Below are 15,784 nucleotides of genomic sequence, written 5' to 3'. Positions count from 1 at the left end.
TTAGCCGCTTTGAGACTCCTTAAAGGGAGTGAAAGGCGGGATATCAAATCCAAACTCTTCTTCTTCTTCTAATGCAGAGGAGTAATCCTGAAAAGGCCTCATTGAGGCATCTGATGTGGCATGTGACCCAAAATTCCTTTTGGTCTGAAGGTATTGTCTGCGTTAATTTTGTACTGGAGAACTCCTTTGCAGATGTCTATTTGTTTATTGCATTTTTGAAGGCAGTCCTGTCCAGGGAATTTTTTAGTGTTCTATGGTGCCTTTCCTATTTTCTGTTGGCAACACACAGAATGGCTGGAGCTACCCAGTCAGATGGGCAGCACATCATCATCATCATCATCATCATCATCATCATCATCATCATCATTATTATTTCTGCCCCACTTTTCCTACAATGAGCTCAAGGTGGCATATGTTGGTTCTCCCCCGTTGCATTTTATCCTCACAACAACTTTTGCGAGGGAGGTTAAGCTCAGAGGTAGCGACTGGCCCAGTGGACTTCAGGTGGCCAAGTGAGGATCTGGACCCTCGTCTCCCAGCTCCTGGTCCAGTACTCTAAGCAACACATATCGTATATTCTTAAAAAGTAACAACTAATGGAGAGCTTGAATGTTAAGATTTGGTTCCCAGTAGCCTCTCTCCCTCAGGTGGCCGATGTCGGACTGAAAATGCTTCCACTGTTGAGGCACCTGAGCCGCCAACATGTGACCCTCCTGCCTATGAAAATGTTGCCATTCCAGACAGGTAAGGCCTTTGATGAGCTTTGTAAGGCACCCCTGCAACGAAGCAGTCTTTCCTTTCAGTGCTGTCATTAAGCTTGGTGTTCTAATTAAAGGGAATATAAAGGAACCTGCCCTGGGTAATTTATAGGCTAGATTAAATGAGTTAAACTGAGGGTCACCAAAAGGCAATGGCAACCCTGGGCTCTTCCTTGGTTGCCTATGAACCCTCTGAGCACCACACTCACACAGCCTCCTTGCACATGAGGTGGTGAGAATGGTTACCCATTTTTCCCTTGAAAAGCAAACAAGGCTGAAGAATGAAAGCTGGAAGAGAGACGCTCTTTCCCACTTCCTCCTTCAGCTCTATGACCTTTCCAAATCATTCTATTTGGATTTTACTGAGATCCCTTGGAAAAGGGAAACTCTTGTGTACACGCTTTCTCTCTTTCAGTTTTTCCGTGGGAGCAGAGGTGGGAGAGAAGTGACCTGAGGGCAGGCACACCGACTCAAGAAAGAGATTGTGGGGGCTTGCGTTGCGTCCAGGCATCACGTGCGACGTCACAACATTGTGCATGACGCCTGGATGTTGGATATGAAAAAAACACCCACTGAAAATATAGGGCATGACTCACTTAGATTAATCCATTCAAATGGGCCTTTCTGTAAGTAGACGTATTTGGTACAGCCCCTAGGATGGCATCCCTGGTACTCATTCCATTAGCAGAAGGATTTACACTTGCACAATGGACTTCTCTTCTCCTTCCCTCGAATCTGCTCTGGAGGGTCAGGGAAAGCCCAGAACAGATTTAGGGGGCACATGGGGGCACAGGAGAAAGTTCCATTGAGCAAGCATAAATCCTTGCACTAACGGAACAAGTTACTCAGTGTTGCACTGGATGCAAGTCCTAAACTCCATGTAAAGGACGCCTGGATTCTCCAGCCAGTATAAACCAACCAACGAGAGAGCACTTATTAGCTCCTCTTTCAAAAGTGCATTCTGTTTCTAAGGGTGGGGGGAGCAGCCCGTGCCATCACTGTTCTCTGGTGCTGCCCAGGAAAGCAAATAAAAGCAACACCAAAGCGGGGTTGACTTTGAAGTTTCCAACCTGATGAATCCCCGTTTTCTCTCCAGACCCTGCAGTGAAGAGACAAAGTCTGCGTAGAGAAGATGTCACATGGTGACAGAGGAGCCCACCGATGTCCCGATGTCCCTCATTCCACTGCTGAGTCTTTTCCTGCACCCTTCTGCCATTTACTTTGTTGTTGTTGTTTAGTTGTTTAGTCGTGCCCGACTCTTCGTGACCCCATGGACTAGAGCACGCCAGGCACTCCTGTCTTCCACTGCCTCCCGCAGTTTGGTCAAACTCATGCTGGTAGCTTTGAGAACACTGTCCAACCATCTCGTCCTCTGTCGTCCCCTTCTCCTTGTGCCCTCCATCTTTCCCAACATCAGGGTCTTTTCCAGGGAGTCTTCTTTTCTCATGAGGTGGCCAAAGTATTGGAGCCTCAGCTTCACGATCTGTCCTTCCAGTGAGCACTCAGGGCTGATTTCCTTCAGAATAGAAAGGTTTGATCTTCTTGCAATCCATGGGACTCTCAAGAGTCTCCTCCAGCAGCATAATTCAAAAGCATCAATTCTTTGGCGATCTGTCCTTCCAGTGAGCACTCAGGGCTGATTTCCTTCAGAATAGAAAGGTTTGATCTTCTTGCAATCCATGGGACTCTCAAGAGTCTCCTCCAGCACCATAATTCAAAAGCATCAATTCTTTGGCGATCAGCCTTCTTTATGGTCCAGCTCTCACTTCCATACATCACTACTGGGAAAACCATAGCTTTAACTATTTTCGAGGAGTCCCATTGCTTAGTGATTGTGAGGACCAGCAGAGCCTCTCTCAGGGATTCAGGAAAGAGAGACACTGCATATTCCAATGAGGTCTTCAGCTGAACTTCCTGTTACACCTGGTCTGGAGCATCCTCCCCTTGCATGTGACCAGGCAGGTGGGCGTGATCCTTGCAGACCCCACAAAAGGTCCGGTCACGCAGCCACCTTTATCTTTTAATGCCATTTCTTCTCTTGGACTGCACTGCTGGCTCTCTGCCAACAGCACATGAGCACATCCTTACAAGGCTGTAAGCCACACTGTAACTGCAACTACAAGCTAAACACTGCCTTCAGGGACCACACTGTGAGCTGAATGTAAGTACAGTGGACGCTCGGCTTGCGAATGTGATCCGTGCGGGATTCATAGCTGTCAACTTTCTGATTTGAAAATAAGGGATCAGCAGCCTCGAAAGTAAGGGATCAGCAGCCTCACCTGTCCTGGGAACAGTTTACAGGATATTTAACAATCCAGGATAGCAGTGGGAAGCAGCGAGAAATGGCGCTGGAATAAGGGAATTTCCCACCAAAAAAAGGGAAGGTTGACAGCTATGGTGGGGTGCATGTTCGCAACCCACAGCGGCACGTCTGTGCAAGCGCGGGTTGCAATTTGGCACTTCTGCGCATGCATGACCGCCGAAACTTGGAAGTAACCCATTCCAGTACTTCTGGGTTTTGGCAGGTCCGTAACCTGAAAATACGCAGCCTGAAGCGTCTGTAACCCGAGGTATGACTGTAAACTTTTCATTACTTATAAGGAAGACTGCTGTGTATTTATTTCTTTTTAAGAGGGAATAAAAAGGGGAGTTACCAGGATCAATCCAGTCTGGGCAAGCCAGATTAGACAGCTTAACTAAAGAGATTCAAATGAATCTGCAAACTCGCTTCTTGCTGTGTAAAGGGGAATGAGCTCTGCTATATGTAACTCACAAGACTGAGTGAGGAAGGATAATATTTAATCAATATATCCTCTCCTACTATCCTCAGCATTCACACACATAATGGCAAGTGTGGTTGGAAGATTCAAGGGAAATCAAAGAAACATTTGAACATTTCAGTGTAGTATAGTATCACAATCAGATGCTTTGTGTTGACGAGGAGATGTGAGTTTGTTTGTCTCAGATTTGACCTAATATAAATGAGATTACCCAACAGAAGCAAGCTCACACCTCTCACTGAATTGGTATACATACTTAAGGTACATATGCAAGAGGCTTGCTTATCCTTAAATTTGGGGAGTGATTCATGGTCTAATGTTGCTGCATTTTTCAATACTTTCTGGGTATCCCATGATCATATCATAAAGTACGATAGCTGTGTTCTACGATATAAATCAAGCTGTGCCGTTTGCCTCCTAGGTGGGTCATAAGGAAAGGGTTAAAATGGGTGTGATGTGATTGGCCAGTGAGAATGCAAGGGGGGAGTAAAAGTTAGAGTGGGAGCTGTTTGAGAGTTGAGGTTTGGGAGTTGGAGAAGGAAGAGGGAGGAATAGGCAGTGGGTTGGTCGAGTTGTATTTTGAGAGAGTGAGAGGAATTGTTAGGTTGAGTCGGATAGATAGTTGGAATAATCAGTTTGGAGTTGTTAGGAACTAAGATTAAGAAACTGACAAGAGAAAAACAAACTGAAACCATATGCTTGCTCCTGCATTTAAAAATAAACTTGTTATTTGTTAATGTTAACAACTGTCTGGACTCCGTGTGTCCCCGTGAGAAGCTGGGTGGTGGCAGCGAAGAAAGCAATCACAGTGGTGGCACAGGGTCAATAGACCGTCAAACGTACGGGGGGCCCTGTGTGATCGCCACACAAGCACTGCTAGGTGTTGCTTCTTTTCTTTTCCCAATGTAGAGTCATACCTCATGTTACGTCCGCTTCATGGTACGTTCTTTCAGGTTACGTCCCGTGGCAACCCGGAAGTACCAGAAAGGTTTCGCCGCTTGCACATGCGCAGACACGAAAAATGATGTCACACACATGCGCAGAAGCGGTGAATTGCAACCCGTGCATGCGCAGACGCACCACTGTGGGTTGCGCTCTTTTCATGTTGTGAACGGATCCTGTTCGCAACCAGAGGTACCACTGTATTTCTTATCCATTAAAAAATTGGTGGGGCACAAGCACATTTTTATTCTGAAAGTGTGGCCCAGAGAAAACTTTTGAGAAACACTTCTGTAGGACAACAAATGCAGACCTGCAGAAACTGAGACAGCTGCATGAGGGGTTATTTCTGCTTTAGGTGCTGAAGAAACCCAGGAAACTGCAACAACCACGAACAACAAACTTGGTCAGCGGCAAAGCCTTAAATTTCCTGGCAGGGAGGGAAGGAGCTGCTGTGTCCAGATCATCTTTGGCCATGTCACCTGTGAGATGCCCATGTCCCCTCTGTGGGACCAACTGAACTTTGATGCATGATGCTAGAACGTAGCATCGTCAGGAGGCTGCCTGTGTCAGCTAGAGACAGACGGTGGAGGCTAAATGGTCTGTGGAGGACCTTAAGGTTTACAAATGACAACATTTTGGAGGCCCCAAGTTGCAAGGTAGTTAGATTGGTCTCAACTAGGGCCAGGGCCTTTTCAGAACTGGCCCTGACTTGGTGGAACGCTCTGTCACAAGAGACCAGGGCCCTGCAGGACTTGACATCTTTCCGCAGGGCCTGCAAGACAGAGCTGTTCCGCCTGGCCTTTGGTTTAGACTCAGCCTGACCCTTATGTTCCCACCCCCCTTATGGTTTTGATCTATGGGCTACTTTTAAAATGAGGATGCATTTTAAATTGCATTTCAACCTGTATTTTAAATTGTTCCCCCCCCCCCCTAATTATGTTTTTACTGTAATTTTACTGGTGTTAGAAGCCCTGAGCCCAGCTCTGGCCGGGGAGGGCAAGGTATAAATTGTTGTTGTTGTTGTTGTTATATCATGGTGGTCCAACACAAGGCCCAAGGGCCTACAAAAGAAGAATGGCAGATAAAGATGATGGACTATGCCAAATTGGCCAAAATGACAGGAAAATCAGAGATCAAGAAGACAATAAATTTAACAAAGAATGGGTGTGTTTTTTTAAAAAAAAAGAAGTTACTTGAAAGAACACTGTAAACAATTGAAAATATTAGCAGGATTTTGAAAACACTTGCAATGAAGAGAAAACTACGATAAAAATTTGAGTTTTAGGTAAATATGGAGAATATGATACGAAGCAGTTTGAAAAAAATATCTGGGAAAACCATGGAAGGAAGTTTGGGGATTCTGAGAATCCTATTTGTAAAATGATTGTGATTTATGTATGTTGATGAATGTTAAAAGTGAAAATAAATAAAAAAAGTGTTAGAGAGAGAGAGAGAGAGAGAGAGAGAGAGAGAGAGAGAGAGAGATGGAAGGATGCCAGGACCCTGCCAGAGCCTCATGCCTCCTTCCCAATGTGGGAATGTTCAGAGTGGCAGGAGAGGATATTTTGTTTATTAATATCCTTCCTTACTTGCGCTAGCAAGTTCCTTTACATAGCAGAGTTACATTCCCCTTTTCATGCACAGCAGATAGCTGGTTGCAGGCTCGTGTGAGCCTCTCACTACTATACAATTCAACCTGTCTCAGACTGAATTGTACGTTTCTGGTAAGTTCCCTTAAATCCCTCTTAAAAGAATAAAGACACAGCAATCTTATTCAAAATCAATAAAAGAAGTTTACTCACATCACTTCACAGTTGGATTCCTGAAGGCAAACTTAGTTACAAATACAGTGGTACCTCTGTTTGCAAACGGGATCCATTCCGGAGCCCCGTCCGCAACCTGAGCAGAACGCAACCCGTGTCTGCGCATGCGCGGGTCACTATTCTCCACTTCTGTGCATGTGTGTGACATCATTTTGAGCCTCTGCGCATGCGCGAGCAGTGAAACCCGGAAGTAACCTGTTCGGTTACTTCCGGGTAGCCGTACATATCCTGAAAGAACATCACCTGAACCTAACATAACAAGAGGTATGCCTGTATGTACATGTGGATCTACCCCATATGGGGGAATCATCCCAGTGCCTCTGCTTGCTGAGAGCTAGCAGAGCAGTCCTAGCCAAAAGCTGGTCAAAAAGAGAGAGGTGTGCTGCGTGACTCGTCCTTTTGTTACCTGGACAGGTTAGGTCACACTCACCGTCTATCACATGCAAAAGGAAGGATGCTCCAGCCAAGAGGAACAGGAAGTTTCGACTGGCTGGACCAAACATTCCCTCGCATGTCTTCTCTAGCATTACAAAGAAAGTTGTGCTTGACTGCCTCTCATGGATCACATCCCACACCCAAAGCCCGGCACCTCGCCTGGGGGGCTTTAGGAAGGCAGTGTGAGGGCTGGGCAGGGCCATCAAATGTTGGCCTCACTTTCCTCCAACCCCCTTCCCCGTGTGACAAGGCAGTGTGCACCCTTGGGTTCCTTGCCAATGTCTTCTTGCGGGCCACTTGCTATGAAAAGTTGGACCGCCCTGGTCTAGAGGATCTCTACATCACACATGTGTGGAAATGGGGAAGAAAGAGTAGCTGGTGCATTTTAGTCATTTGAGAGGATATCGAAATCGTACCCAGGGGGTGTATACATGCAAGAGACACAGGAACTCTATAAAAAGGAGTGACACAGAGAGAAAGGAGGTGGTGAAAAGGGTAGAAAGGCCTTATTTTGGTACCAAAGCACAAGTCTAAATGGTGGTAGTGACCTTCTCTCTTGCTCCACATCAAGCACAAGTCTTGGCCGACGAGGAAAAATGCTGGAAAACAAAGAGAGAATCGTGTCGCTATAAGTGTTCAAAGGTTGCAGCAAGAACATTGGCTCACTTCCACTGGAAAATAATAGTATGCCAGAATCTCAGCATGTGATTTATGGTGAAATCCTAGCACTAGTAATCACAAATATAAACTGAAAAAGCAGAAGCAGGTGGCAAGTTCCTGGCTGGGAGTCTACAGCAGATCACAATTCTGGACTGGTTAGAGACTTCCGCTTCAGAGCTTTTTTGTAATGAACCCTAAATGTCCCAACTCTTGGTTTCCGTCTCCCTCTGTGCACTCTTGCAACCCAGACTGCATCTTTCCTGTCGTTTTTTGAGACGGGTGCTGCTAAGTTGTATTTGAGCAAATAGTTCAGGGACTGGCTTGGCTAGTAAGGGGATAGGAGGAAGTTAATGAAAGAGCTTTGTTTGGATGATTTCCAACCCTTGGGGGGAAACCCAGTGCTGAAAATTCAGCAGCCAAGTTCCTGTTTCTCTGATCGGAGACTCACTCGGAGCCAGCAGTGGTGCTGGAACCAGATACTAGGCAAGGAGCAGAGGAAGACCCCAGAGCACGAGCTGTCAAGGGACAGAGAGCCAGATCGATTCTCCAGGAAGTGCACCCACAAGATGGACAGGCCACGCAGAACCCATGGCTGGAAGGTCTCCTGGAAGATGCTGCCCTTAGCAGGTGAGAGGTCAGCACCCTGCAATGGGGAGGACTTATTTGGGGGGAGTTGAGGATGCTGGAGGAATTTGGTCTTTGAGTACAGATCTGCATCTCTCTCACTAATGCAGATGTCGAAACCTAACTCTGTACCCGATTTTATACTTCTCCAAATGTTGTGGTGCAGTTCTCAAGAATTCAAATTAAAGGAAGGTGTTGTTTTGAATGAAAATCATTTTTTAAACATGTATTTATATGCTAGGGACCACCCTGTTGCACCCTCAGTTTCCTACCTACTAGGATGCAGAATCCGGACCCCATTTCCAAAGGGGTTGCTGGTAAGAGCACTGGAAGGAAGCAGGTGGAGTTACATGCAGCTGAGCTTGGGGGAAGGATGAGGATGCTGGAGGAATTTGGTCTTTTAGTTCTAATATAGATCTGCACCTCTCAGGCTAATGCAGAGATCTAAACCTCACTCATTGCCAGATTTCATGCTCCTCCGAATGTTGTTGTGGTGTCCTTCTCAGGATTTCAAACTGGACCATTGTGTAAATTTGCCAGATAATGCATTTTAAATATGTACTTAAACTTGCATTGAAATGCAAAATTGGCAAGTCCCACTAAGGGCCGCACCGCTTCACCCTCTGTTTCCTACCTACTTGGATGCAGAATCAGGGCCCCATTTCCACAGGGGTTTTTGGTAAGAGTTCTGAAAGACTGCAGATGGAATTACATACAGACCCTCCAGGTGTCCCTGTTTTCAAAATACAGTTCCGGATTTACAGAAGCCAGTTCCTGATTTGACCCTGGAATATCCTGCTTTTCCTTAGGATGTCCCCATATTCATTGGAGAAATGTTGGACACATGGTTACATACAGCTGAGTGGGGGGGGGATGACTTTGACAATGCCTCAGAGCCTTCGAGAAAAGCAGCTCTGGGGGAAGGTAGAGAGGTAGTACTTAAGGGGCAGGCTGGATCCCTGGGGGGAAATTTTAAAAAAATAAATTGGTAGAAGGATTCTTAGTGCCCAGTGAGCACTTTGTGTGAAGAAAGGAATGATTAAAATGGATGTTATTTTTGTTTCAATCAATTGGATAGACAGATTGTTTCAATAAATGGCAAAAAGATATTTTGAAATATATCTGGCAAGAATAAAAACCAAGAATAAAATACAGTATAAAATATTGATAGATGAGAAAGAGAGAAGAGGTTTTTCCCTGTCGGATATGAGATTATATTATGAAGCTTCCTGTCTGCGCTGGTTGAAGGAATGGTTGTCACTGAAGAATCCGCATATTAAAGACTTGGAATGTCATGATAATATATTTGGCTGGCATGTGTATTTGTGGTATGGTGAAAGTACATAAAGGATTTATAAATCAGATTATTATGTTCATTTGTTAAAAATGAAAAATTATAAAGCGAAGAAAGAAAAGAAAGGAATCATCCTGAGTCCCTGAAGGAGGTAAAAACAGACAGATGCCCAGACCTCCTTCACTGGACCCGTTTATGTTAATGTTTGCTTACCTAGAAACATGGGAGGGTCCTGGAAGGGGAAATGCAAGAGCGCTTCCCCTTTCTTCATGCCTGCCCCAGAAGAAGGCTGAGGCTGAGCTGCCGGGAAAGGAACTGCCTTCTTGCTTGCTCAATAAAGTAAGGGCTACACTTAGTGTTTGCAGGAAGCTCTTGGGGGGAATCACTGTTACGAACTGGGATATTTAGAGTGTGCTGTGACATTTCAGCAGAGGTTGGATGGCTCCAGGAAATGCCTTTTTTCTTCTTCTTTAGCAGAACATGTCTTTTGTTTTCTTCTCCAAACTGCAGCCTCCGTCCTGAGTTCCTGCTTCCTGTTGACTCGAGCCCAGGAGACAACTGAAATAAGTATCAGAGTTGTTCCCGAACTGCTGAAAGAAGGAGATAGTGTCACCTTAACACCAGAAGGTCTTGATCTGAATATTACTGCCAGCTGCAAATGGTACAGAGGGGCAGTTGAAGAAAGATACATGATTATTTCATTTTTCAGACCTCCATATAGTGGTCAGACCGAGGGAACTGCCCACACTGGCAGGGAAACTGTGAAGCCAGATTGCTCCCTTGACATCACAAATTTAAAGCCAGCTGACTCTGGAATCTATTCATTTAAACCAGAAGGTCTTGGGGTTACCAGCACAGGGGCTACAAACATCACCGTTTCAGGTATGATTAACTTGCTCTCCAGTCATTCTTACTTCTTATGCACCCAAATCTATCTCCTCTGCTGCACTATGAGGTGGAGAGTTCTGTGCCTTCCTCCTTGGGGAGGGTGGGGTGTGGCTCTTGAATTTGTCCTAAACACAATTCCTCTGCCCCAAGAATGAGGCCCTACAAAATTATTCATTTTATCACAATAAAACTATACCAGAATACGCTAGTCTTGCAACTGCCTTTTTAGCTGTTCAATGGGCAAATGTTTGAGGGGGGTTTTGGGGGGAGGGGGAGTTATATTCATTTAAAAGCATTTTTAAAGCCATTAATATGCACTAACATATGGTTTGGAGGAGACTCTTGAGAGTCCCATGGACGGCAAGAAGATCATTCTTAAGGAAAACAGCCCTGAGTGCTCACTGGAAGGACAGATCCTGAAGCTGAGGCTCCAATACTTTGGCCACCTCATGAGAAGGGAAGACTCCTTGGAAAATACCCTGATGTTGGGAAAGATGGAGGGCACAAGGAGAAGGGGATGACAGAGGACGAGATGGTTGGACAGTGTTCTCGAAGCTACCAGCGTGAGTTTGACCAAATTGCAGGAGGCAGTGGAAGACGGGAGTGCCTGGCGTACTCTGGTCCATGGGGTCACGACAGTGGCGTAGTGTGGGTTGTCAGCACCTGGGGCAAGGCAAGTAATTTGCGCCCCCTAACCCGTGGATTTGCGCCCCCTAACCCTAAACCCCAGATGTTGCGCCCGGTGCGGCCGGCCCCCCCTGCACCTCCCACGCTATGCCACTGGGTCACGAAGAGTCAGACACGACAAAACAACTAAACCACATGTCAGTGGCTCAAAGTGGTTTTCTTTGATGGTTTCTCTTAAAGAGACCATAACCAGATTCAGTGACCATGAGGACCCACAAATGATGACTGTCTTTCTGTTTCATCTGCAGAAGTCCTCTCCAACCCAGTCCTGTGGCCAACAGAATCCCTAGTGGCAGAGAACACAACTGTCACCTTACACTGTAACACCTCTGACCACTTTGACGTCTCCATCCTTTGGTTCAAGGATGGTAATCCTCTCCCACCTAAGACTGGGATTTCTGAGCAGAACCGAACCCTCATGCTAACTGGCATCACCAAAGAGGACGAAGGGATCTATACGTGTCAGGCAGCCAACCCTGTCAGTAATGCTACAAGCAACCCCAGTAAGATAACTATAGCGTGTGAGTAATCCACTAATAAACCAGGAACACCTTTCCTCCTGACTCTGCTCTCCACGCTAGTGGTTTCTAACTCCCTATCGCTTTTTGTGTGGAGGTAGATTATGGTGTTTCATCAGAGAAACGTTGGCGCGAATGGGAGAGCTGTTTTCAATGCTCAAAGGGCCTATAGCTTGTTATGCGGCCCACATAGCTGAGTGTGGGAGAAAAGCTTGGGGGAGCTGGAAGGATCAAGGAATATTGCTAGACTGGGGAAGAAGAAGGTGGGGGAGAGGGGGTTGGGTGCTAATATTTAGGGTGTATGTTGGGTTTTATGCAGCACCAGTGTCTCACATCGTGATAAAAAAGGCTCTACAACTTGAAAAAAGAGACAATGCATGTTCTTTCATAAACCAAGAGAATATTTAATAAAAAACATTCAGAAAGAAAGAGAAAATCTCTAGACTGGGCACTGAGTTTGAGGAAGAACTATTTCTCACCTTTTGGAGGGCAACACCTTGGCTTATTTTCTAGCCAATCTTATGTGAGCCAGGAAGAGCTGCATTCATTTCTGGACATTATATGCTGCTGCCCCTCTGCCCCCAAAGCTGGGTAATTCTAACATATTGACTTTCCTTCCTTTAGTGCTTTTAGAGGGAGAGATGAGAGGCTAGATTATTGTCAACCCTTAATGCAAAATCATGGGGGGGGAAAGTCCTTTGCTCTTCAGATTCTTCAGATGATTCTTCTTCTTCCTCTTCTGGTTCTGCTGGAGCCCTCGCTGGGACTGTTATCGGGTCCCTGGCTGTGATATTGGTGCTAGTGGGAACACTGACTTACGTCTTCCTCCGTGAGTAAAACCAGAGCTGGCCGTCGACTGCAGGATGCTCTCAACATGGAACCCCGAATGGGTGGCATAGTGTACTGACATTTAAATGAGTCACCTCCTTTAGGCTGTAAGCTGTTGGGGGACTAGCATGTGTGCCTGTGCAAGAAGAGTTTGGATTTGATATCCCATTTTATCACTACCCGAAGGAGTCTCAAAGTGGCTAACAATCTCCTTTTCCCTTCCTCCCCCACAACAAACACTCTGTGAGGTGAGTGAGGCTGAGAGGCTTCAGAGAAGTGTGACTGGCCCAAGGTCACCCAGCAGCTGCATGTGGAGGAGCTGGGGAGCGAACCTGGTTCACCAGATTACGAGTCCACCGCTCTTAACCACTACACCACACTGGTGTAAGAAACGGTGTCATGGTTAGAGTGTCATCCTGGGAACCTGGAGACCAGGGTTTGAATCCCCACTTGGCCACAAAGGACCTTGGGCCAGTTGTTGCTTCTCAGCCTATCCTACCTCACAGGGTTGTTGTGAGGATGAAATGCAGAGCAGCAGAACTGTGTAGACCACCCTGAGCTCCTTGGAGAACAGGGTGGGATAGGATGCAATCAATCAATATCAATAAACTGCAGTTCTCCTTCTTGTTAAGGACAAGTTTCAAACAAATGCTTCTTAAAAAGCATAAAGAAATGGTCTTGCTGCAGTTTGCTTCATGTTACTCTGCTCTCCGGGGCAGATCTGTAGGGTCTGTTGTAGGATTTGAGGTCCACATTACGAGTTTATTCCCAGACTTCTCCCTCCTCCAGGTGTCTGTCGTCGAAATGGCAAAACCTCCACCCAGGTTGTATCCACCCCTCAAATATATGAGAACGTTCTTCCACCTGGACAGGTGAGTAACTCAGGGGGGCCTCCAGATGGTCATTTGAGGTGAGATGGGGCCACCTCAAGCATAGCACCCACCAGCCACCAACAGCATCTAAATGCAATGCCATCTCCACCCCCACCCCTTTGATCTGGGTTTCCTATTTTCAGGGGAAATTTAATAAGTTACAAAAAAAAAACCCCTATTGCCCACAATAGCATACTGTTTAACATTTATTTTTTGCGTCAGTGCTAACTTAGCTGACCTTGAGAGCAGATGAGGGGTGCCATTTCCATGATCCAGATGATTTAAGCAGCGGAGCACAGAAAGGAATGACAAATTAAGTCACAAAGATGCGAAAGAAAAGTGGGTTTAAAAAACAAAACAAAAAACAGAACTTTCTGTTTTCAGAAAAACACTCCCTGTTTCAGCATCTGCCAAGGTGCCCCTTAATGTGGGTCTTAAGAAAATGGAACTGGCCAAGTTCAGCTGGCCACACATTTGAAACTGGCCGTAATAATCAAAATTGAATTGTCAGAATTCTGCACTGACACACTGCAAGAACTGGGCATCAGGGCTACAGTGAGGTGCTCCCTTCAACATATTTTTGTCGTTGACCCAGGTTCATCCTGAAAATTCCTCCAGCGCTGCCAACACATATGAGGTGAGTCCTTTGTGCTTCAAAATGATTGGAAATGCCAAATATGACAAAATATCTGTTATAGTGGTCCCTTGGTTCTCAAACACCTTGGTACTCAAGCAGCTTGGAACCCAAACACTGCAAACCCAGAAGTAAGTGTTCTCGTTTGCGAACATTTTGCAGAAGCCGAACGTGCTCCGTTTTGAATATTATGCTTCTGATTTGAGTGCCACACTTCCATTTTGAGTGTTATGCTGAGGTCTGCCAGTTTTTGCTATTTATTTTGTGTTTTTGATTTTGCAGCTCTTTTGTTTTTTTGTGACTGTGGAATGCAGTTCAGCTATTGATTGATTGATTAATTGATTGATTGATTGATTATGTGACTGCAGTACATTGTTCACTGCTTTCATTTTATGGATCAATGGTCTCATTAGATAGTAAAATTCATGTTAAATTGCTGTTTAAGGGAGTTGTTTTTAAAAGTCTGGAACGTCTTAATCCATTTTGCATTACTTACTATGGGAAAGTGTCCCTTTGTTTTGGAACACTTTGGTTTGGGAACAGACTTTGGTTTGAGAACCAAGGTACCACTGTATTAACAAGAGCCCATCAGTGGCTCTCACAATTAACCCAGGGTTACAGACACAACTCAGAAAGCTGGCCTTAAGATGGCCTCATACATTTTAGGGCCTTATGGGAAATTGTCTTCCTCATGTACCTACCCAACAGAACTTAGAAAGTGGCCGAATACCAAGTCACCCCTTTAGTCTATCAAGCCGAGTAAAGCCTACATTGAATGGCAGCTGCTCTCCCAGATTTCAAGCAGGGATCTCTCCCTCCAGAACAGAAATGTATACACCTAGATGGCCAGATGCAAAGGTGTGCAAGTCTCCTGAAGGGTTGTAGAGTCAGGTGGAAATGGGTGTTTCAGCAAATGAAGCTTTTCTCTGCTCACACTGCAAAAGAAGCCCTGCGGGAACTGGACCTGAAATCCTTCCTTCATTGAATTCACAGTGGCAGGCCCTGTACAGTGGTACCTCAGATTACATATGCTTCAGGTTACATACACTTCAGGTTACACACTCCGCTAACCCAGAAATAGTTCTTCAGGTTAAGAACTTTGCTTCAGGATGAGAACAGAAATCATGCTCTGGTTGTGCGGCAGCAGCAGGAGGCCTCATTAGCTAAAGTGGTGCTTCAGGTTAAGAACAGTTTCAGGTTAAGAACAGACCTCCGGAACAAATTAAGTACGTAACCTGAGGTACCACTGTATTCCAAATTATTCAAATTCCAGGCAGAGGATGCCCAAGTTCCCTGAAAGTGTAAACCTTAAGCCTTAAAGACACTTGCGCTGATTTCCGTCTCTTCTTACAAGCCGTGCTGCTTCCAAGAATATAAATACATAAATAAATGTATTCTTACGCTGGCCAGGAAAACAAATGAAAGCAAACGTGGATTTGACTCTGTGGCTTCCACCTGACCATCTCCATTTTCTCTTTAGACCTTGCAGCCCAGAAGCCCTTCTGTCTACAAAGAGATAAAGAGATAAAGACATGGACCCAGCAACTGCCTCTCCGCTGCTGAGGCCTCTCCTGGGCCCTCAAGCCTCTTCACTGATCCGATCTCTTCCTTTCAGATGGTGCTGAGTAAATACAGGGCAGGTCCTTCTGGAAATCCTAGTCCTTGTTCTGAACAAAGGAAGCAGCCTTGGTCCCCAGGGGACTCTCACACTGGGAAAGACTTGCGGATACTGAGATAGAGACACAAAGGAAACTCCTCCTGGAACGGCCAGGCAGATATCCTTGGAATTGCATCTTGTGTGACTGAAGGATTAATGCGGAGGGAGAAGAAAGAAAAGAAAAGGGAAATTCCTCGTGAAAATTCACCTGCATTTTAATATAAATATAATATATTTACATATATATGTAAATATAATAAATTTAATGTGATACACACATTTTTCCAAATAGTTTTCACAAATGTTCACATAAAAAAACCTGAAGGTTTCTTACTAGGAATTTTAGGACCAGAAATACCTAAGGATCAGAAGAGACTGTTTATG

General features: G+C 45.4%; 1 protein-coding gene across 4 annotated transcripts; it reads left to right on the top strand.

Moving 5' to 3' along the window:
• Nucleotides 1-7,812: 7,812 nt before the first annotated feature.
• On the top strand, nt 7,813-15,573 carry LOC310851578 (cell adhesion molecule CEACAM16-like). Of its 4 annotated transcripts, none has more exons than XM_083754135.1 (7): nt 7,813-8,025; nt 9,827-10,198; nt 11,140-11,412; nt 12,119-12,238; nt 13,027-13,109; nt 13,705-13,746; nt 15,359-15,573. In XM_083754135.1, the coding sequence occupies exons 1-7, from the start codon at nt 7,965-7,967 to the stop codon at nt 15,479-15,481; spliced, it is 1,074 nt and encodes a 357-aa protein (XP_083610261.1). In that variant the 5' UTR covers nt 7,813-7,964; the 3' UTR covers nt 15,482-15,573. The 4 variants fall into 4 exon arrangements, with proteins under 4 accessions (XP_083610261.1, XP_083610262.1, XP_083610264.1 ...); XM_083754136.1 differs by having other exon boundaries at nt 15,224-15,478; XM_083754138.1 differs by lacking the exon at nt 11,140-11,412.
• Nucleotides 15,574-15,784: the final 211 nt, after the last annotated feature.

Source organism: Podarcis gaigeae, assembly GCF_964106915.1.
Source record: "Podarcis gaigeae genome assembly, chromosome: 8".
In the NCBI taxonomy this organism is placed as follows: Eukaryota; Metazoa; Chordata; class Lepidosauria; order Squamata; family Lacertidae; genus Podarcis; species Podarcis gaigeae.
The sequence above is the reverse complement of the archived record's forward strand: the minus strand, read 5'-3'. Positions and strand labels throughout refer to the sequence as shown.